Source organism: Rhipicephalus sanguineus, chromosome 8, assembly GCF_013339695.2.
Source record: "Rhipicephalus sanguineus isolate Rsan-2018 chromosome 8, BIME_Rsan_1.4, whole genome shotgun sequence".
Taxonomy (NCBI): Eukaryota; Metazoa; Arthropoda; class Arachnida; order Ixodida; family Ixodidae; genus Rhipicephalus; species Rhipicephalus sanguineus.
The window spans coordinates 45,554,915-45,579,275 of NC_051183.1; the positions used below are offsets into that span (position 1 = coordinate 45,554,915).

Sequence of the window (24,361 nt, forward strand, 5' to 3'; positions counted from 1 at the left end):
AAATATAGTATTCCAGTATGGTATTGAATACAATTTCGTTCTCGAATTTCCATATTTTTCTCGAAGGTAGTCTCCTCAGAAACGCGACTACACGAAACTCGGACTAATATCAACAACCTTCGTATGCAATATGGCAATACATTGTTCTCGTGTGCATTTCTCACTCCGGTGGTGTCCACTTTCGCGTCCCATATCACTAGGCAGTTTGTGTCTCTTATATTTGCGTGATGCATCGCTTTAAAAATTCTGCATGGCTCGGAACACCTTATCTTCTATACGCGAGAGACACTGCCTCTGGCGCCTAAATATTTACAAAAAGCAACTTGATGGATGGATCGTTGTGCATATAGAGCTTACTGATGTATTATAAATGTTCTTTCTTCTATGTAGATGGAAAAGCGATGTGCTAAGTTTTTCCCAGAATGTAGTGTTAAATTGTTTTTAATTAATCATTTGCGTACGTTTGTCAACTCGGACAGTATGTTAGCTTGTAGTGCTGACAGACTTGTCCTCAGACTAAAATTGGCTAAATAAAGATAAACTGAATTGGCGGTTCTGAACTAGCTGGATATGTAGAAGAGGTAAATGCATCCTTTATTTATGAGATATCATGTCCCATAAAAGGGCAATATTGCCTTTGATGAACTTAACATGTACTTCGTCATCACCAGTCGCTTTCTCTCTTGACATATTAAGCACGATAGATTTTATTTGATCTGTTGTTATTTTGTCAAACGTTAGAATCATTACTATACAACCTAGGAAGAAAAAGAGTGGATATCGGCGAGTTAAAACGACCAGCGATGTTAGCGCCAATGCTGGTGAAGCGTGAATGCTGGCGGCGGAGTGTTATACGAACACTTATTTATGTTGCTATTATACTCCCTTAATATCTTCCTTTTCTCGTTTATTTACCCGACTCATTTCTGTGAAACTTGATGCATTTGCACTCATATATGGGTTACTTTTTTTTTCTAGCTAATGCAGTGTGTCTGCTTCAACTGCCATATCTTTAAGTGACTGAGTCATCCATGGACAAATACTGTGACCTACTTGAGACGCGTCGATTCACCTACACGCTGTCTAATCAGTTGCTTGTGTCATCCAAGCAACAGGAACATCAGCCAAGCGACTCCTCCCACTCTCATGTTGTGTATATTTGAGCCAACCGCGTCCGGTTGTAAAAGAATATGCGCTGGGAGGCAAGAATGTGGCATGACGAATCCGAACCTCTAGCTGCAGTTGTCTGTTTTTTCGGGCATATTGACCGCCCCATTTTATCTTTTCCCTTCCCTGCCATCACGTGCTTGCCTGCGCCCTTCCCCTCGCAAAACCTATCATATGTATTAGGTGTGAAACGCGTCACATAGCAATTCACCTGCAAGGAGCGCCACTACCCGCCGCTGCTCCTCTCGCATCTGGGCCTTCATGATCAGCGTAACACAACAGGTAAGAGACAAATAGAGACAAATACAATGTCTCTCATTCTCAATCAGTGACAAACCTGCCGGGTTCAGATGAGAAGGTCAACCTGCTTGCCTCTGTTCGTGCTGTGGTAACGAAAACCGTAGCCTAGAATTGCAACCTTTTTAGAGGCAATTGCAGTGCTATTTCAGCCGTTTCTTTTGCTTGTGTATAAGCTGCGTGTCATAACACATTGAACTTGGCAGTTAAAAAAATTATAAACTGGCGTTGTCCATCAAGTCGACGAAACGAACATTTTCCATGCTAATATAGATATCGCGTTGGGAATTAGCGGGGAATTGTGGTTACAATGCAACGGAACCGACCGTTTCGTAATTTCTAGTTGGTAGCTGAAGCCGCCGCAGATACCTTGGAAGTACAAGGCATTCACTTTCACCTCGAGGAATATCTGTTCGTTCGACTGTGCGCTGCTACAGATAGGCAATCTTATCGTTTGGCCAAGACCGTGAAGAAACGGGACGTCTGAGCCCCTTTGTGCGCTAAGTAATCTTGAGGCCACTTTTTTACCTCCATGCTGTTGCCATCGTCGACTCGTAAAACTTGCACTGCTTCTGCTCTCATGCATTGATATGAAGAAAACACGTGAATGGTTGAAAACAATGTCGTAATTTTTGTGAGTAGTGCGTCTCATCTGATGTTTTATTCAGTTTCTGAAACGCTACACTCGTGAAAAAATGCCTCGAAATATTAGACAAAAGAAACACCAAGCCTGCGCGGAAAGCGCTGCAGAGTCTCAGAGAAAGCTGGAACATACATACAAATAACAATAATGAAAAGTCCTGCGAGTTTGTGCAACGGGTAAAAGGTCTCGCCTAGGTGACGGCCAGGAGTTGAGTCCTGGCGGCTTCCTAGACCCGCTGGATAGCCCAATGTTGATCGTCAAGACCAGATCTGTCTAACACAGGCTTCCAGCGTGCGCGGATGCCATCGCTAGAGCCCAGTCTCTCATTATTGTTCATTATCACCCGATAATTTCATAGTATGTTCTCCAGAGTGGCTCTAGAACCACAGTTCTTGCATTTATCTGTCTTGCATAAGTCTCGATAAATGAGGTGTAAAATCACGGGGTTCGGATAGGTTCTGGTCTGTAATCGCCGCCAGTCGACAGACGGTTTTTTTTTAACTTTTGGTGGTGTGGTGGAGACACGCACCTTTGAGATTTGTTGTGTTGTGTGATGTCATTAAAGGTTGTCACGCGATCATCTCGTTTTCACTCCTCTCTATCCTCGTTCTCCGGAGACATTGAGGTGCCGGATGTACTGTCACGGCGGATAGTACATCCGAAAGCTGGAAGAGCTGGAAGTTTCTAGAGCTCGTTGTAAACTCTCTTGCGGCTGCTAATACAAGTACTCTTGCATGGTACCCACTACATCATAAATCATAATTTTTGTCAAGCTGGGAAGCACACATTATGCCAATATCTTCATCCTGCGGAGAAGGAAAGTACCCGCTTCACATCGACAAGGCATTATGTGCACTTTGTTGATGCAATGGCTGATGACGACGAAGAATTATGGTTGAGCCCTTTTTAATGGTTAGGATGATTTAAACGACGCACTAGTTACGTAATTTGCGTTGTGTGATACGTCGACGTTGTTTTGCTCTCCTTCCACGGTATATTACACATGTTAAAGTGAAAAAGAGAGATAACGTTATTGAGGAAACGGAGCATGCATGCCTTATGGGCTTCCTTTGCAACTAATACAAGTACACTTGCGAGGAAGCCAATACGGTATAACTCGTGAATGTTTTTGTGAACTAGGGAAGCATCCAATATATGTCATTGTTCGTCATTATGGGAGAAGTGTGTTACCCCGCCGGCACACATGTAAGGCATTATGTTCACTTTGCTGATGCTGTGGCTGATGAAGATGAAAAATTATGGCTTAACCTTTTGAAGTGGGTTGGAAGCATTTTATGGACCCTCTAGTTAAGCAATTTCTGTTGTTTGATGCCTGGTTACACAATTCGCATTGTGTGAGCCTTGGTTTTATTTTACTCTGATAACATATATATTAAATATTTTAACGTCGTTGCATCGGTTCGTTTTGTGAAGAAGTTTCCAGCACCGGCATGGTTGTGTGGTAGAGTACTGGGCTGTCACGAAGAGAGCCCATGTTTGAACACCATTCCATTCCGGATATTTATTAAATGCGAAGCATTTCTTGTGAACATCAGGCACTTCGGCCGTTTCTATCTATCTATCTATCTATCTATCTATCTATCTATCTATCTATCTATCTATCTATCTATCTATCTATCTATCTATCTATCTATCTATCTATCTATCTATCTATCTATCTATCTATCTATCTATCTATCTATCTATCTATCTATCTATCTATCTATCTATCTATCTATCTATCTATCTATCTATCTATCTATCTATCTATGAGGGCGGTCCGATAAGTACTTAGCCTTCAAAAGAAAAACGAAAATTTTGGAATGGTGTCGATTTAATTCTCAACATAGTCCCCTTCCAACTCTATACACTTGACCTAGCAATCCTCCAACTTCTTGATGCCGTCAAAAAAATACGTTTCCTCCTGAGCTGCAAAGCGGGCTTCTGTGGCGGCGATAACTTCTTCATTCGACTGAAATTTTTGTCCGGCGAGTGACTTTTTCAAGTTGGGAAACAAGAACAGATCACTCGGGGCCTGATCTGGAAAATACGATGGGTGGGGCACCACTTCGTAGCCCAGTTCGACCAACGTGGCCGTGGCGACGGCGCAGGTGTGAGCTGTCGCGTTGTCATGGTGGAAGAGCACCTTTTTTTCACCAAATGTAACCGTTTTGTTTCGCAATTCGGCGTGGTAGGGCCCTGTCACCGTTTTGGCCTTGTCAGGTAGTCGACGAAGATCACACCTTGAGAATCCCAGAAAATGGTGGCCATCACCTTTCCGGCCGATGCGACAGTCCTCACCTTCTTCGGAGCAGGTTCTCTGGGTGCAGCCAACTGTTTCGGCTGTTCTTTAGTCTCTGGTGTGTACCAGTGGAGCCATGTTTCGTCGACGGTCACAAAACGACGCAGGAACTCCTTCGGAATACGCTTAAACCGCTTCAAACACTGCTCTGAAGTGGTCTCACGGACGCGCTTGTTGTCCGAAATGAGCAAACGCGGCACCCATCGCGCCGACCGCTTTCTCATGCCCAAAATTTCATGCAGGATATAATCTACGCAATCTTTTGAGATGCCTACTGTCTCATCTATCTCGCGCACCTTCAGTCGGTGGTCTTTGGACCACCGACTGAAGGTGCGCGATTTTAGTAGGTCGTGGATTTTTGCCACGTTATTAGCCGTGGTAGCCGTTACGGGGCCGCTGGGCGAGGCGCATCAAACACCGACGTGCGACCATGTTTAAACTCGTTCAATCATTTTTTGACGGTTGCCATCGAAGGAGAAGACTCATCGTAGACGGCATCCAGTCGCTCTTTGATTTCGCTGCGCGATTTCCCTTCGGAAAACAAGAATCGAATCACTGACCGATATTGCTCTTTTTTAATTTTTAACGGGCACACGAAAATCACCTGCTTCCTCAAGCAGCAAAACAAAACCGCGAGCCCGATTCGACTGAACCTTTTGCATGTGTCCCTCTAAGAGAGCGTACTCAACCTCGGTATATGTCTCATGCGATAGCGTCGCGCTCTCGCGGTGAGGCTAAGTACTTATCGGACCACCCTCCTATCTATCTATCTATCTATCTATCTATCTATCTATCTATCTATCTATCTATCTATCTATCTATCTATCTATCTATCTATCTATCTATCTATCTATCTATCTATCTATCTATCTATCTATCCGACTACGCCTTGGCGCTCTCCTGATCGTCTCTATAGGTTGTAATATAGCAAAATTCGCTTGGCACTGGATCAGTGCATGAAGAACATGATTCACTGGTCATTACATGAATAACGCAAAATACCTGTCGCGTACGTCTTTAAACCCTTTCTCTCAGTCACGTGTGGCACATACCCGCACACCAGAGTTCATGTTATGCGGGTATGTGCCATAGGTGATACCGAGTCCCAATCAACAAAGTAACCGCGAACATACACATTGACACGTGAGCGAAGTGGTAATAATACGAATTGTTGGGTTTTGCATCCCAAAACCAGGATATCATTATGCGAGACGCCGTAGTGGAGGGCCCCGGAAACTTTCACCATTGTTCCAGTGTTGTTTAGGCAGTGTTTCACCAGTGTTTACCAGTGTTCTTTAATGTGCACTGACACCGCACAGTACACAGGTCTTTCAGTTAGCCTCCATCAAAATGCAACCGCCGCGGCCGGAATCAAACCAGCGACCTTCGGCTCAACAGCCGAGCACCGTAACCACTACACCACCGTGGCGGATGCAAAGAAAGTGACGAAGCTGAAGACAGAACACGCAAAAACCGAGGCCAATGCTTCCTGCAATATCTCTGCCGAGGGGACCATGCCCCTCATCATTAGGGGTGATTTCAACATTAATTTATCAAAACACAACAACGCCTGCTTCTTACACTGCATGAAAGACAGCTTGGATGTGAACAGGGCATTACTATCCCTCGGTGCCAGGCCCAGGACAGGCGCCATCATAGATCATTTCTTCGTAAGGGGCCTCCGCGATTTCTACCAGCTGTACTATACCTTGCACTTCACTACACTTAAACTCATCGTAGCCGCGATCACGAACGGATTCCATAAGTCCTGTCCAGCTCCTGGTGCTCACTGATCACCGTGATGATGACCGTGTTCAAGAACTGTCAAGAACCCCTTCCACCGATACACAAGAGTTCGTGAAATGTGCGTGCGTTGTCCGTCATAACGGACAAGTAAACGCATAACAACTGTAACAACTGCAACTATAACTGTGGCGTACGTGCACTCCGCCTGCGTGTGCCACTCGGCGGCGTATATATCTAGAGAAACTTTTTCTGAATAAAGCTTATTTGCATGTAGCGCCTGTCCTGTGCATCTGTGTTCCTGCTTTGTGCTGTTCTGATTCGCGCTATCCTGAATCGAGGAATACAAGTACTGCATATCAGCTTACCGCGTCTGTTGTTGATAACGCCCATGTTTCTGTTGGCATCGTTGCGCATCTCTAATCAACTGGTTATATAACACATGTGCGACTCTTCAATATATGTGTGTATGTGTGTGCGGATACCATTTGCACATTTCTCTAGCGTCATTTCGCCATGTTTCGCTCAATGTGAAAAATTATGCCGCAGTCACTTCCCCGCTAATGCTTCGCATAACATGGATTCCGACGGTACATGGGATCTCCCGAATGCTTCCCTATTTCGTTTTTTTCCTTTATTTCGCGCCAAAGCGGTTATGGATACCAGCGGTGGCGGCGGCGGCAAACAGCGACATGACTTGCACATCACGGTGTGGTGGTGGTATATCATTTGCTGGAAATGAATCTCGCTCAGCGCGAGTCTTTGTCGCATTGTAACTCTAACGGGAATAAGAAATTATACTGTTTTCATGCGTTGCACACTAACATTGCCTATCTACTACATAAGCATTCATGCTTGAGGATACCGACAAGATATTGTACTAGAAGTCTATGTCAAATACTTCCTTCAGGGAATCACCAACTTTCAATCTGGAGTGTCTCATTTATTCCTAAAAATTATTGAATCATTTCAAAACTACTTCGTTGATATCTTCGGCGCTTTCTCGTTGAAACTAATGCAAAAGACACTTATGTTAACACATACAGTGAATACTGAAGCAGCATCCTCATGCTGTTGCGATATTTCTATGAATTTGCTCGGATATATATTAAACAGCTAATTCTTACCTGAGTTGTATTACATCTACACAGTGAAGTTACCGTTTATGTTTGTTATTCATACGCCTAACAAACGTGCAAACTACTTGATCTTGAGCAATTATATTAAATAAAAAGCATTTGTATGTTATAATTTACAGATATCAATGGTTAGAAAACTATTATATCTTTCCCTTGAGAAATCCTCAAGCATCCATTGGAAATTTATTTATAGGAACAACTAGAACGTGTGCAAGAAAGACGGCTTGGTGCGATTCAGCGTTGACTACCGTGCCTTGAACAAAATAACCAGAAAAGACGTATATCCCTTGCCTCGCATTGATGATGCCTTAGCTTCGTTGCAAGGAGCGGAATATTTTTCAAGCCTTGACCTGCGCTCCGGGTACTGGCGAATTCTCATGCACGGGGATGATAAGGAGAAAACTGCCTTTGCCACACCTGACGGGCTTTACGAATTTAACGTCATGCCTTTTTGGCTCTGCAATGCGCCAGCAACCTTTGAACAAATGATGGACAGTGTGCTGTGGGGCCTTAAGTGGAAGACATGCTTATGTTACCTTGATGACGTAGTCATATTTTCTTCAACATTCGAACAACACTTGCAGCGTTTAGACGAAGTTCTGACGTGTTTCGCAGCTGCTGGTCTCCAGATGACTACCAAAAAATTGGGGGACCCTTAAGCTTCGCCTTTAAGAGTTGAACGCGATAGCGAAATCCGGCCCCTAGTGCGCACTTCGACCACTAAGTCGATACTAATTAATGTGTATTGTTACACACACACGCACACAGACACACACGCACGCACGCGCGCGAATTGTAGAGGTTTTCGATCTAAAGCAAGAGTCGCATGGCCTCCAAGATACACGCCGCGCGCCCGCCCTCTCGGATGCCATGAAAAGTCGAGACATATTTCTCACAATGCCTCAGAGATGGCAGCACATTATCTAGCATTTGCTGTTTGCTGCGTTGGCTTGATATGTTGTCCGCTAGATGGACATAGTTGTCCATTTTTAGAGCTGTTTGAAAGTTCGTGTGTGTATTTAGCGGCGATGGCTGCACTATCCCGGCCTTTTTCGACGTAGTTTGATGGTCTTGCGAATGCGCCTACCAATCGCCGTATGGACTCGTTTTCGTCGTGACACCTGCCGAACAAAATGCGTTAAGGAAGGAGGCGCTGGTTGAGGAGACTCCTTTCGCTACATGATATTTATGTAGTGTTTTTTTTTACCGAGGAAGCTGCAAGTAGCAGGGTGGCCTTGTGGTAAGACACCTGCTTGCCACGCGAACGGCCCGGGTTCGATCCTCCATGGGACCGAAGTTTTTATTGTTTATTTTATTTGCTTCTTTCTCGATTTTTCGGTCATGGACGATTTTTCGCTCACAATCAACGGTGCCGACGCCGACACCGGAATTTCTGCGACACGAGCTCTCTAACGCTACCGCGTTAAAAAGTGCCACTTTGCAAGCAAAACCATTAAGGTACTAGGACATCTAGTCAGTAAAGATGGAATTCGGCCTGACCCCGACAAGATTGCCGCCGTTCTTCGTTTCCCGACGCCTCACCGTTTCAAAGAGCTCCGCAGCTTTCTTGGCCTCGCCTCTTACTTCCGGCGCTTCATACGCGACTTCGCCACCATAGCCTCTCGACGACGCCGACGACCCCACGGGGACATCAAAAAAAGAGACGTCTTGGGTAGATGTCGGTTGACGGCCGTAGACAAGAAAGAAGGGTGAGTAGCTCGTGGTGCGCTGCGTAGCGGTATTGCACGCGAATGTCACGAATGGCAAGATGGTATCACTGTTTGTGTGGTCGGCGTTGATATACATGGAGATCATATCGGAGAGAGTTTGATGAAAGCGCTCGGTGATGCCATTATTCTGGGGATGGTAGATAGAAGTCGTCTTATGGATGGTGTTACATGCGTCGAGAACGTCATCGAGTAGTTTGGACAGAAACGCCTTGCCGCGGTCAGTCAAAAGCACACGCGGCGTGCCATGTCGCAAAAAGATAGCTTCCAAGAAGAAGATGGCAATGTCCTCCGCTGATCCGGAAGGAAGTGCAGCTGTTTCGGCGTACCTTGTCAAGTGGTCTACTGCAGTTTTAATCCATCGCTTACCGCTTGCTGATATTGGCAGTGGTCCGTAGAGTTCGATCCCAATGACCTCGAATGGAGCGTCAGGACATGGAAGATGTTGTAGGGGTCCCGCGGGAGATGAAGTGGGTCGTTTGCGGCGCTGGCAGAGTGGGCATGAAGCAACGTATCGCGCTATGCAGGTGGACACTCCAGGCCAAGCAAAGCGACTGCGGATGCGTTCATAGGTCTTGTGAAAGCCGAGATGACCAGCCTTGGGGCCGTCGTGAAATGCTGCCGATATCTGTGCTCTGAGTGAGCGAGGAGCGACAGGAATCCAACCCTGTCTTTCGGGGTGGAAGATATAGCGGTATGCCATTGAGTTCTCAATCTTGAAGTTCTGCAACTGGCGACGGGCGCGGTCGTTAGGAGGACGCGAAGAGCCGTGAAGGCGTTGCATAATGGAGTGGCAGTAAGCGTCGCTGCGTTGGTGAGACGCAAACGTCTCGTTGCGGAAAGAAGGAAGCACATCGAGAGTAGCGAGTGAAAGAACTGCCGAAGACTCGTTGATGGGTCGCTCATGGATGGCGACAGGCCGGTTATGTCTGACGATGGAGTTAACGGACAACGGCCGAGGGCATCTGCATCGTTATCTTTCTTGCCGGATTTGTACGTGACGTCAAAGTCATATTCTTGAAGACGAAGTATTCAGTGACAGAGGCGTCCAGACAAATTCTTTAACGTCAACAGCCAGCAGAGAGCGTGGTGGTCAGTCACAAAGGTAAAGTGGCGGCCGTGCAGATAAGGTCGAAATTTCTGAATGGCCCAGACAACGGCGAGACACTCCTGCTCAGTGATCGTGTAGTTTTTCTCGGCAGATGTAAGGGTCCGACTTGCGTATGTGATCACACGTTCTCCCGAACTCTCGTGTCGTTGCAAAAGAACGGCGCCGACTCCATTATAGACTGTTTCATATAAAACTTTAAGCGCAAATGGGCTGCGCAGGACGAAGGAAAACACACACCACATGTGCTCACTCACAAATGAATCTTCATTAGATGAAATAGCCTACATGTATACAGAGAGCTCATTGCTCATGTCACAAGGAGTTTCAAATCACAGTGTGGGCATATAATGAAATGGTAATAGTTACCGGTCTCGCATTTTGTGCAGGAAACGCATGGTGATTGCCACGATGGGTGGAGAACCAGTGCAAATCTTACGAGTCAAGGATGGCCATAGCGTCGAGTTCAACGAGGCTAAGCTAGAGCGCATCCTCTTGGCTGACCACGTGAAAGATCGCCCAGTCGTGGTGATATCCGTCGCTGGGGCGTACCGACAAGGAAAGTCTTTTCTGCTATGCTTCTTGCTGCGGTTCCTCCGGAACATTGGTCGATCCAACTGGATGGATGACGCAGACACCCCACTTCGTGGCTTCCTGTGGCGGCCGGGCAGTTCTCGCGAGACAATGGGCATCCTGCTTTGGAGTGAAGTGTTTTTGGTGAGGATTGTACACGGTAGCCATGGTGGATAAGTAATTGCGTCTATTTTTCCAGATGAAAAACTCCGAGGGCGAGGAGGTGGCGGTTTTGCTAATGGACACCCAAGGCACGTTTGATGGCGACGCAACAACGAAAGAGAGCGCCACGATATTCGCTCTCTCCATGATGACAAGCTCTGTGCAGATTTACAACCTGATGAACAACATCAAAGAGGACGATCTGCAGCACCTTCAGTTTTTTGCTGAGTACGGCAGGCTTGCGCTGAAGGTATTCACAAGACAAGCGTAACTTGCCCTTCGCAACAGCTCCATTTGACATGTACCAATGCAGGAAAATGGAACACGGCCGTTTCAGAAGCTCCTATTCCTGGTTCGAGACTGGCACTGGCCTCAAACTTTTGAGTTTGGATTCCGTGGTGGCAGATCGTTAATTGCGAGTCGTCTAGAGATAAAAGAAGGACAAGCTGCGGAGCTGAAGACGTTGCGGCAAAGCTTATCATCTTCCTTTTGTGAAATCGACGGCTTCCTGCTGCCCTTCCCGGGAACGAAGGTGATTTTTTTATCTAAGCATCACATGCTCCGGTTCAGTTAAACCATGTCTCGCATGGTTATTTTATGATAAGCACCGCTTGTTACTTCGTATCTGGGACAGAAAGTACTAAGTGCGCTATATATATCCAACTGTCATTTTAATACTGTTTCATGCCGAGGTCCACAAAGTCTTCACTGACGTATTTCCGTCACGGAAATAGATCAATAAAATGCAGATGACAAAGAAAAAGTGAAAAAGGGGTTCTGGTAAATGAATAACTTAGGAGTCGAACCCGCGACGTCTCGGTCGACGACGATGAGAGTCGGGCGCTTTAACTACTGCAAAATTTTATGGATGAGTGTCGGTGGCACAACTATCGCAATCACTGTGCCACCGGCACTCATACATAAAGGTTTACAAACACGCCTTATATCTTCTCCCTTTCACAGCGGCCTTGTAGGCGTGGGGCGGTGCATAGAGTTTCCTACAATACTTACTAGAGGGAACTCTGGCGCTAGTGTCTATGGGAGCTGCAATGCATCGCGCTTCAGCCAGCATGGGAATCATGGGTAGTACACGGATTTGTCTAAACTTCGTTCTTTCGGCTCCGTTTGGCTCCGCGTCGGCTGCATCCGCTTTGTCGCAAAACGAAGTTCAGCAAAAATCAGCAGTTTCACTTCACCACTTTAACTTCTTTAGGCTCACTGATTCAAATCTGGTCACGAAGTTCACAACGATCCATTCTTTTATCCGAAAGAAAAGCAAAACATAGCAATAAACAAAGCCACAAGTGCGTTCGAAGCCCGCAAGCACGAAGACTAGGCAAATCCGTGTACTACCCATCATTCCCATGGTGGCTGAACGATCGCAGCGCCAGAGTTCCCTCTAGGTCATTTTAGGAAATTCTATGGGGCGGTGTGACCGTCTTTAAGAGGTGATGTGCTGCGTCATGACACCAACGAGCACGGACAGGAGGGGCTTCTGTAGTCTCAGCGCAAGCGGCGCCTCGATGCCAGGCTTCCTTCGTTCAATGGTGGCTACGAGGCGCCCTCCTCCGCGCCGCGGATGTTACACTCGCCGACAACTTTTCTTGGCAATGAAGGGAATGTCACGGGGAAAGCTTCTGCACATTTACTTCTACGCTAAGTAGTCAGGCTTGGCGCTCGTCTCGTCTTGTAACGCTGTGGCAGTGCCTCCTCTACTTTTCAATGTCAGTCAGATGCGCCCGATCCCGCCCATCACCACCCTCTCCTCTAGCCCTTTCCTACTCTCCCCTGTCGTATAGCCTTAGTGCCTGATTTGCGTTCATGGGGGAGAGTACCCTTTATATGTTGCCTCACGACGGAAATCAGAGAAGGTAATCTGTTCAGTTGTGTTTCTATCCGTAGAACGGCGTCTTGCATACCTCATCATCACTATGTCGGCTGTCACGCTGGCTATCATAACGCATAGCTTTGAGATGGCGCGTCTCCATTCGTGGTGCCATGCGCGCTACCAATGGAGACGCGTCACTACAACGCTGCCGAATGCGCTGGCTTTAAGATGTACTACACGAGCACTATGAGGCAGCAGTGCCATTGCTTCGATCCACGAAGGAACCAACCTGACAGATGTACCATATTCGCCTCGAGATCTCGGAGTATCTGGTCTTTCCCGTCCCCAAGCGCCGCAATCTTGGCGTCGATCAATGGCCAAGGTTCCGCCTTACCGTTCCCACACTTCTCGCTTACGATCACCTTGTAGAAAAGGGCACACGATAACAAAAACTTCAGGAGAGGCGAAACATACAGGCCAGGACGTTTCAACTCCACTAACGTCAAACCTGTGAAGGGGCGAAGCATGCAGTGCGCGCCGGTGTTCCCACTGCAAAATCACTGCTAAAGGGCAATGAGAGACAGAGGAAAGATTAGACACAGAGACCCGCAGTTTGCTTTTAGTTAACGTGCATGCTGCGAATCTTTATTTTTAGCTACGCTCAAGAGAAATCTCCCACCGGCACTACACTGCAGGTCAAGAACCAGGGCCTATAATATACGGGGTAGCATTGAACGGTTGTGCAGCGCGAGCAGTCGGTTTCCTGCAGAGTAAACAACGGTCTCCCCAAGGAACGAATAAACCCATTTCCTGCATCCGTGTTTTGACAGGCAATGTTGCACTGTGAAATTTGAAGAAAAATGATTTTACTCCAGGTGTTACCTTATTTTTTTTTTACTCGGCTTAAGACATTTTGACCTGGGCCCACACGGTACAATGCTCTATAAATGAAGGAATGTAGTGTTAATTTTAAGGGGTCGATTTTATTGTTATACACAATAATAATGAGCACTAACAGACAATAATGCCAAGGAAGTATGGGGGACGTTATTAGTAGTAAATGTAAGGTATAGGTGAAGAAAGAAAAGTGTACGAAAAGATAACTTGGCGTGGGCAGGGACCGAACCTGCGACCTTTGAATGTTGTTGGCGAATAATATTCCAGTGGAACACCTAAGTACTGCACAGGAGTAGTAGTCCATGAAATGCCGGCGAAGAAGTCAAAGGTCACAGGCTATTCAACGTGCCAGTAACCCAAACACTTGCTCCAGTGGACCAGACTTGCACTCGTATTGAATAAAGGTTCAAAATTTTAGCGGTTTCAGTGACGCTTTCGCAATCTTTACAAGACACAGCTATATCATCGGCATAAGCCATTAACCGTACTTCAGCGTCTTGTAGTTTGTACCCTTTTGTGGTACTACTTTCCATGACTTTCCGGCAAAATGACTCTATATCAATTGAATATAGAATAGAAGACAAAGCACAGCCTTGCCGTACAGAACGTCCAACATTAATTCGTTTCCCGATAACTTTGTTGATGATAAGCCGCGTTTTACATCCAGTATATGCCATTAGGACTCGATCGCGAATAACGCTACCAACGTTAACATAGTCCAACAAGAGAAGTGGAATGTCATGCGGTACTCGGTTAAACACTTTTTTTATGCCAATCTGGATCATTGCAATGTGGTAACTTGTGGCATCACAGCATTCCAGTACACGTCGTTCTTGAACGGACTTTAAAAAAGGATTTGCCCCTTGACGCCTATGGCATGAAATTTCTCCCGGTTGAACATGAGGAAGGGCTACCGTTCTATCTAGTTATGTTTCTGGGGCTGCACAGTATATGGCATAGAGCACTGCACGGGCCGTAATTCTCGGCCCGGGCCCGGCCCGGGCCCGGGACTCGCTCAAGTTTACCCGCCCGGGCCCGGCCCGGCGACTCAAGCAGAGACCCGGGCCCGACCCGAACCCGAGAAAAAGTTTTGCATACCCGGCCCGGCCCGGCCCGACCCCACATAGGGCCCGAAACAGGCCCGAGCCAATATTCTAGGTCGTGTTGCCCGAAGATAGAATCGACCGCAAGGGCGTTTCGAGCGGCAAATACCTACGCATGCTTGGCGCATGCTTCGCTCGCAAGTACGGTACTTTCTTGTAAGAAAGGACTGGTTGACCGTGGAAACATTTGAGCTGACATAGTGGATACGATGAACGTTTGTTCGGCAGTGGTATACTGTACCCAGTTTTCTGGGAACGCAATCGGGATCGTCAAGAGCGTTTTGTAGCAGATATTGTAGAAAGAAAAGTGATTTGCAGCGTGAGTCTTGTTTTGATAAGGAGCGCAATAAAAACAGAGGGGACAGAGAACAGAACGCTCTTTTCACTTTGTTTTTATTGCGCTCTCTATTGAAATTTAAATGGTCACGAAAGTGAAACAACGAATCGCCTTAGATTGATAAATTGTACTCTTCAAAATCTAATGTCGTTTGTTTCACCAGCAGAGATTCATTATTAAAGGAGAAAATCGAGGTCAATGTTTGATTTTTCAATTTCGGGCCAAGATCTCCACGCGTGACAACACAGATTTCAAAGCGTATTTTTCGCATTTTGGCGACTTTGGCTTATCGAAATTTCCTGAAGCTTCGTATGCTAAGTCTATGGCCCCCATCGGAAGAGACCGATTAGTAACTGCGCAGGATCCAGCAGACGCCGTCAAAATCTATGACGCGTTTGATGCGGGAATTTCAAGGTGGTGTCACCAGTCGTAATTTCGTTTTGCGTGTTTTCGCGATTCCCATGCGTCTTCTTGCGGCAGGCGTGGTGATTTTAGAATTGTTAAAGAGTAATTTGCTAATATGCCAGAAATCGTTTCTCCCTTTAGTGTCCTTCTAAAGCATGCAGTAACGACAAAGTGCACCCTTCTGGAGGTGTAGCACATAATCTTCATCATAGTAGCACCTTGCCACATCAGGAGAAGTAGAGAGAAAAAGACAAATTGATTACATTTGTCATAGATACACTAACCTAGATAAAAATGGTAACGAACCGCGCGCACCACGTGCACTTTGGAAATACGTATAAGAAGCCGAATGGAAAAAATGCAACTATTTGTCGCAGCATTTTTTTTTCATATATCAAACCACTGGTATTATTTTTAGTCTATAAGTTTTTGTCGCAAAGTTGATAGTTTATTTGTTCGCATGTTATTGCACAAAAAATCTAATTCTAAGGAGATTCCACTATAAGCACACCATGCGCCGTTGCATCACATGTCCTACCGCACTAAAGTTTCTTTCACTGCTTGCGCTAGCCGCAGGGGCGCACATCTGCCTTGAGAAATTTGAAGGCGTCGGCAGTCGTAGTTCTTAACTTCCACCACTGGAGCAAATTCGGGATGTCTTTTTGGACCTCTGCAGAATGAAAATAGCTGTCCAGCTGATCCCTTCATTTATATCGTTCCCGAACGTTGTGACACTTTTCAATATAATCTATAAATGCCTCTGAGGGCTTCTCCCTGCACTTTTCAGCAGTGTTTGTTATGTACGGCTTGCACAGGGCTCTTTTTTTCGTATTTTAATGGTGTATGCATTCGTAACAATGTTAATATAATAATAATACCTGGGGTTTAACGTCCCAAAACCACGGTATGATTATGAGAGACACCGTAGTGGAGGGCTCCGGAAATCTCGACCACCTGGGGTTCTTTAACGTGCACCTAAATCTAAGTACACGGGCCTCAAACATTTCCGCCTCCATCGAAAATGCAGCCGCCGCGGCCGGGATTCGATCCCGCGACGTAACGATGTTGTACCGGTAGAAGGTGGCCTACGCTGGTAAGACTACACTACTAGGACTGGCAATAGGTGGACGGAGTGATTGCCATCTATTTTCGGGGTTCATTCCAGTTTGGTAATAAAGGTGCGAATAAGGTTCTGGACACTTACTCATTGGATGCATATGATTCGAGGTAAGGAAACATCCCCCGGCGTCGAATTCGTGATTCTTATTTCAAGCGAGATATCTCATCAAGCTAATATATTTTGCCTTTACACAAGAATATATATGTTTATTGGACCTATGCTATTCCTGCACATTCCAACACTGTTGTGGCAGCATCATGTAGCTTTCGCACTATAATTGCAGGGTTCTCAAACACGCAGCCCGCGAACCTATCGCTAGCGGCCTGCGGCCCGCGCATGACTGTCTTCGGCCAATTTTTAATTTTTTTTCTTTATAAATACGTTCTTCAGCTACACAGGCATGACAGCTCTAAAGTATTTGTTGCGTGAGGCAACACCTGCAGCCACCATGCGTTGATACATAACCGTAAAACAAAACTCTCTATTGCAGAGATAGCTATCGATATACTGGCGGAAACTTGTCGCCAAATGTCCTTGAGAAATGGCCCATATATGAAATCTTAAAAAAGCCTTTCAAAAGGCAACGTTAGCTGACATCTCGTAGAACCTATCCCCCCCCCCCCCCCCTTCTACTCCTACCTTCGTCATTGTCCTGGCCCTTGCGAAAGTAAATTTTCGTGAATGCGGCCCGTACGTTAGCTGAGGCGAAATTGAGGCCCCTGATATAGCGGCACAAGACGAACGCTGACATGTTAACAATGTGGGCACACAAAGCAGGCTGTGCATGTACATCTCGCGTCACATGATCTCTGGGAGGCTAGATGGAGCCACGGAAAAAGAATGTCTTTATAGGAATTTTATGCAACGAGACTCCGCACAGTCTTTTCGTTTTAGTGGAGCGCTGGAACTTGCAAGAACGCTTCCCCGCCTTGGGACTCCGTGATCGCACTTGCGATGACAAGTTATAGCTACAAATTTATTATTTTACATTTATCACTGCGATTACAGAATAATATTCAGGATATAAAATAATGACGATTGCAAATAAAGCACGGAATAGTGAGGTGTTCTCTATATAAGCACGAGCTCTCTATTTACTTTCAGCTCGCCCGTTTGAGATAAATCAAGTAGCTCCATATGCAAGAAGCCAAAGAAGATCAGTACTTCTCGCTCAGAAAACTTCTCAAAATAGCTTGTCCCACATAAAAAAAAAGAATCGTTTTATCGAGATAAAATGTGAAACTTATATGTACGCTCAACGCATGAGGAACACACTTGAAGGGACAGACACTAAAGAAAAAACAATTCTTCTATTATCAGTAAATTACTCTTAAAATTCCATAAGCACCACGCTCGCTGCGACAAGGGTCTTGGTAAGCGAGAAAACGCGCAAAAAAAAGGCGGGTGCCGTCGCCACCTTGAAAATCGTGCAACAAACACCGTGACGTCATAGGTTCTCACGGCGTCTACTGGGATCTACGTACGGGTCCTAATCTGTAAAAATTAAGTACATTGACCTCTGAGAGGGCCATAGACTAACCATACCAAGTTTCAAGAAGTTTCGTTGAACCAATGTCCCCAAAATAGGACAAATACAGTTTGAAATCCGTGACGTCATAAAATGGAACTTTGCCCTTGACTATCTCCTTGTGATGGTGAAACTAATTACATTCGAGTTCTCAGAGTACACTTTATCAGTCTTAACCAATTCATAGTACCACTTTAGTGTCCCTTTGAGCAAGTCCAAGTCCGGCAAGACACGAGCCCGCCACCTCAAACCCGGGCCCTGCCCTAAGCCCGGAGCTTCAGACCCGAGCCCGGCCCGGGCCCGCCGCGAAAACTACTTTACCCGGCCCGGGTTTTCGGGTAGGCCCGAGCCCGCGCAGTGCTCTAATATGGCAGTCAAGAATGGCGGTGCGCCATGCTGATATTATTGCACGTCCGGTTCGAGACTACTTCTTTGAATCTATATGTTCATTTGTGGAAACACAAAAGGTCCAGGAGCTGTTATATAACAGCTGCATCTTACCGGTACTTACCTACGGAGCAGAAACCTGGAGGCTTACAAAGAGGGTTCAACTTAAGTTGAGGACGACGCAGCGAGCGATGGAAAGGAAAATGATAGGTGTAACCTTAAGAGACAGGAAGAGAGCAGAGTGGGTCAGGGAACAAACGGGGGTTAAGGACACCATAGTTGAAATCAAGAAGAAGAAATGGATATGGGTCGGGCACGTAGCACGTCGGCAGGATAACCGGTGGTCATTAAGGGTAACTGACTGGATTCGAAGAGATGGCAAGGGGGAGATAGAAAATTAGGTGGGTAGATGAGATTAAGAAGTTTGCAGGTATAACGTGGCAGCAGAAAGCACAGGATCGGGTTGATTGGCGTAACATGGGAGAGGTCTTTGCCCTGCAGTGGGCGTAGACAGGCTGATGATGATGATGATGATGAAAAGGTCCAGCAAGATGTACCTGAATGGCTTCATCAAGTAGAAAGCCTTCTACACAGGAAGCAGTTTTAAGAAACCTTCAAACTCTGATACTTGTGCAGTTTTTGTTTTCTCTTTTTTTTCTTTGTTCGGTATATATTTGTTTCGCACTGCTCTTTCTTTGTACATAGGCAGTAAAGAAAGAAAAAGCGCGAGCAGTCGGTGTTTTCAATCAACGCCTGCGTCGGCGTTGTCTGTCGAGCTGGTAGTTCCGCGTTCATCGCAGAAAGAGCGTTTCCATAGTCAACGTACGCCGTTCGCTCTCTCTCGCAACACGGCGAGCGCTGAGGTGGTGGCGCTCTCTCTTGCGCTCAAGCAAATGGACATTAGATGACGATGCCCGCCGAGACGCCGAGACCCTAAGGTGCGTCGACCCTAATAAAGGACTAGTTTTTGTCTCACGTAGAAAATACGGACAATATTGTCGAACTACGTTCATTGGCGGTAGGATACGGACGATTTGGCTCTGTAGCTTTCGATTTGTTTCCACGAACAGCTTTCAGCGAGTATAGCTGCACTCTTTCATCTCCATTTTGGTTTGAATACCGTTTGACTGCTTTGTTGCAGTGAGACACGCCAGCGGGTAGCGGGACGCCTTCGCGCGTTCACGGCGCAAGCTACGAGCTCCGCCCCTCGGGTTCCTGAAGCGCGGTGTGGTAGTGAATGCATGAGCAAAAGTGTAGGTTACCGAATTATCGAGAGAGCACACTTTGTCCTTTTTCTCCTGAACTGACGACGCTTTCCATAAGCGCATATGGAATATTAACGTTTACTAGGTGTTTGTTGATGCTATCTTTGCGCGGTATTCACCGTACGCTGTGCCCTGGTTTATTTTATCTACTCCACTACCAAAAAAGGTTTATACTTGCTCACTGACATTAGTCGTCGAGATTGAGATGTCTACGAGGCGTCCACGTAGGTGCGTCCACATAAAACGCTGCTTCAGCCGCAAAACACCAGTAGTCATTGTGCGAAATCTCACTTATCAAAGTACAATCAACATTGAACCACGTTTGTAAGACATGTTTCACTTTTGCGTTATAACAATTTATATGACGGAGGGATCAACAGTATTTTTATAAATATCTATTTAGGTCTTATTCAAGACCATATATTGCTTACATATTGCTTTGTGCAGCTACGTATTTGTACAGCTGAAGTATAGAAAACTTTTCTGCGCTATTACAAAATCCGTTAAAAAATCATGGAACCGTTGTGGTGGCATCGTGGTTACGATGCTTGGCTGCTGACCACGGTTCGATCCCGGCGGCGGCTTTCGCATTTCGATTGTAGCGAAATGCTAGAAGTCCATATACTGGTCGATGACAGTGCACTATAAAGAACGTCCAGTGGTCCAATGTCGATCAGCGCAGCATAGGACAAAAGAATCAAAGATGAGAAAAAGACAAACAAGCGCTGACTATCAATTGAAGCTTTATTTCTTGAAAAATTTTAACGATACGATCAAGATTTCTAGAGCCCTCGACTACGACGTGGCTCATATCAACATCGTTAATATGATACGTAACACGCTAGATAATAATAATAATGATATTAAGAAGAAGAACGGAAACTTTATTGTCAAATCAATGAGATTTGAGTCCGGCGTCTTTTTAGTGGGCCTGGGCACCCACCGCGGACGCGGTTCCGAGACCTTGTCTCGAAGCGGCTTCCTCGGCACGCTGGACGGCCCAGAATTGTGCTGTCAGGTTCGAGCTGAGCAGTGCGGTCTTCCAGCGCGAGCGGAGGCTGGCGGTGGAAGAGACGGATGAATCGGCACTGTTCGATTTGTCTATTAAGCCCTGACACTCCCACAACATGTGGCTAAGCGTGGCAACCTCGCCACACGAGCTGCATCTGTTTGTAGTGTAAATATCTGGATACATGGAGTGCATGAGTCTGGGGTTCCTGTACGAATCTGTTTGTAATTGTCTGTAGTGTACCGCTTGCGTCCTGTTTAGCCTATCGTGAGGGGATGGGTATACGCGTCTCTGTAACTGGTAGTGTGTCGTGATATCGTGAAACCTGGTCATACGATCCTCCCACGCCCAGACGTTTGTCGTACCCCGCGGGGGCTCTTGTTCCTCCGGTGATGCTCGGTGAGTGAGGCCTCGAGGAACACGGTGAGCCGCTTCGTTTGGGGTGCTCAGTCCGGTGTGTGCCGGTATCCACAGCAAGTGCCTTCGGTTATCGAAGTCGATCTCTCCTGGATGTACGGGATGTCGCTGTAGTATGTGGCACACCTCTTGCGAGATGCGCCCGTTCGCAAAATTGCGAATCGCTGTTTGTGAGTCGCTGATCACGTACGTGGCCTTGGTCTGTGTGAGGGCCAGTGCTATAGCCGCTTCCTCTGCCGCTTCGGCGTGTGCAGTGTTCACGGTCACGCTCGTGAGGTATTTGCCTCGATGGCTGGTAACTGCCGCCACGAAACTCTTCCTGTCTGGATAACGGGCTGCATCTGTGAAAACCGCTTCCTTGTCCTTGGAGTAGCTTTGGTTCATGCTTTGTGCCCTGGCTTTACGCCGTCCCGTGTGGTGCTGGGGGTGCATGTTGCGAGGCAATGGCGGAACGTATATTCGCTCGCGTACTGCTCTTGGAATTTCGACCTTGATGCCATGCTGCGTGTTGTATGTTATGCCGAGTTTTTCGAGCACGTGTCAGCCCGGGCGGGTCTTGGATAGGCGCTCGAGCTGGGACATTTGTTGCGCCTCCACGAGTTCCTCGAGCGTGTTATGCAAGCCTAGTTCTAGGAGTTTGCTGGTGCTAACTCCAGGCGCAAGTCCCAACGCAAATTTGTACGTCTTGCGTATGAGGGCGTTAAGCTTGTCCTTTTCCGCAACCTTCCATTTGTGAAATGGTGCCGTGTACGTTATTTGAGAAATGGCGAAGGCTTGTATGAGTCGTATGACGCTGCCTTCGCGCATGCCCGCGTGTTTATTCGCGATGCGTCGGATGAGTTGCATCGTGCTGGTGACTTTTGCCGTTATCCTGCGCAGTGCTTCGCCATTGCCGCCGTTCTGCTCTATCATCATCGCCAGTACCCGGATCTTATTTACCGTCGGGATGGGTGAGCCGTTTGATGCTGTTAATTTGATCTCTTCTTTTTCCGAGGGGACGTAGCCCTTGGGTGGGCGCCCCTTTCTGACCGGTCTATATAGCAGCAATTCGGATTTTTCAGCCGAGCAGGTGAGTCCCGTGCTTATGAGGTAGTCTTCCACGCATTCTATTGCCTTCTGTAAGCGTTGCTCGATCGCTCCGTCACTGCCCGTTGTCGTCCAGATCGTAATATCATCCGCGTATAACGTGTGGTGCAGTCCTTCGATTTGATGTAATCGTTCGGGTAACCCTAGCAGGACTAGGTTGAAGAGCATCGGCGAGATCACCGAGCCCTGCGGGGTGCCCGAGCTCCCGATGTTGATTGGATCTGACTCTAGTTGTCCCACTCGCATGCGTGCGGTTCTTCCCGTGAGGAAGTCTCGGACGTAGTTGTACGTTCGCAGTCCGAGATTCAGCTTGTCTACTTGTCGCAATATGGCGTCGTGTCGAACGTTATCGAAGGCCTTCTTCAGGTCCAGCCCGAGGATAGCTCTCGTCGAGCGCCCAGGATTTTCTATGATTTGATGTTTCAGTTGTAGAAGGGCGTCCTGCGTGGAGAGATGTCTTCGGAACCCAATCATGGTGTGTGGTAATAGTTCGTTGTTTTCGAGGTAATCCGTAAGTCTAATGAGAAACGCATGCTCCCATCAATTTGCCTACACAGGACGTGAGGGAGATAGGGCGCAGGTTCTCCAGCTGTAATTTTTTGCCGGGCTTCGGTATAAGTATGACCTGTGCTTCTTTCCATTGCTGGGGTAGCTTGCCACGCGCCCAACACTCGTTGATGTATTTTGTCAGTTTTTCTATCGATCCGTAATCGAGATTGCGCAGTGCCCTGTTCGGTATTCGATCTGGACCGGGGGCCGACTTGGTGTTGAGTTTGATGAGGGCTGCCTCGATTTCGGCAACGGAGAATTCCGCGTCCAGGGTGGTGTTGGTTTCTCCCGTGTAGTCCGGATGTACTTGCGGTGGCGTTTGGGATATGTAACGGAGTTCCGCCTCTCGTAGGAAATCTTGCTCCGTTCCCCCGTAAGCGTGTATAATTTTGTATATGCCTTGCCTATGTGTGGTCTTGGTATTGGCAGGATCTATCAGGTACCGCAGCATTTGCCACGTGCGACTCGTAGTGAGCTGACCGTCCATCTCCGCGCATTTCTCTTCCCATTGTTGTTTTTGTAGGCTAAGCGCGTGCTTTTCTATTTCTTTGTTGAGCTGCGCTATCCGTTTTCGCAGTCTTCGATTGTGTCTCTGTTGTTTCCAACGGTGCTGCAGCTGGGTTTTGGCTTCCCACATGTGCAATAACCGGGTGTCTATACTCTCGAGCCCAGCTGTCGACGGTATCGTTTGCGTCACGCGCTTGATGTCCCGCCGAAGTTGGTCGGTCCAGTGTTCTATGTCTGTGATGTCTTCGGATTGTTGCTTGTCACGATTTTTCCGTAGCTGGTTCCAATTAGTGATCTTTATTTGGCGACCGGCATTGTGTTCCTGTGGGCCGCCTTCTGCTTCTATGGAAATAATGTAGTGATCACTACCCAAGTCCTGCATGGTGTTCGTCCAAATGACTTTGCGTGTGTTGCACGTAAAGGTAAGGTCCGGCGTCGTGTCGGTGCTGACGCTATTGCCCTGCCTTGTTGGTACTGCGGGGTCAGTGACCAGCTCGAGGCCGGCGTGTTGCGCCGTTGCCCACAAATGCCTGCCTTTCGGGTGATCGTGCTTGTAACCCCACGCCGTGTGCACCGCGTTGAAGTCGCCCCCAATGAAGAGCTGTTGCCCCTTGGCGATGTCGAGTGCTCGTTTGAAGAGGACGTGGAAGCGGTGTTTGCGGCATCTGGGACTGCTGTAGACGTTCAGTACGAAGATGCTGTCGGGCGTCTTGCGTGGTGGAATTAATTCTACGAGGACGTTTTCAATGTCCCTGACATGGGTGTCGTGTTCGATAGCCGTGTGCGCTCGCTTGACCAACGTGGTGACGTTTGGTTTCTCCGCCTTGCCTGTTATTGACTGGTACCCCGAACGTTTGGCGGGGCCGTTCGTTTCCTGCAATATGATGACGTCTGGGCGTTCGGAGATCGTTTTCAGATATTGTTGTAAGTGTGCTCGCTTGTTTCGGTATCTTCTGCAGTTCCACTGCTATATCGTGTGTTTTTGTTTCGATGGGTGTCGGGCCATGTTCACGTGGTGCTAAATGTGTGGCGCCGCTTCGCTATGCGACGTCCCCAGCGTGC

The 24,361-nt window shown here is 47.1% G+C and overlaps 1 protein-coding gene across 1 annotated transcript in view; it reads left to right on the top strand.

The window, feature by feature from the left end:
- Positions 1–10,519: 10,519 nt before the first annotated feature.
- The window catches only part of LOC125759443 (atlastin-1-like), a 34,856-nt gene continuing 21,014 nt past the window's right edge, over positions 10,520–24,361 (top strand). The window contains exons 1-3 of the mRNA XM_049418219.1: positions 10,520–10,843; positions 10,899–11,111; positions 11,175–11,393. Coding sequence (XP_049274176.1) covers positions 10,523–10,843; positions 10,899–11,111; positions 11,175–11,393 — 753 coding nt within the window. The 5' untranslated portion in view covers positions 10,520–10,522. The remainder of the gene's footprint in view (positions 10,844–10,898; positions 11,112–11,174; positions 11,394–24,361) is intronic.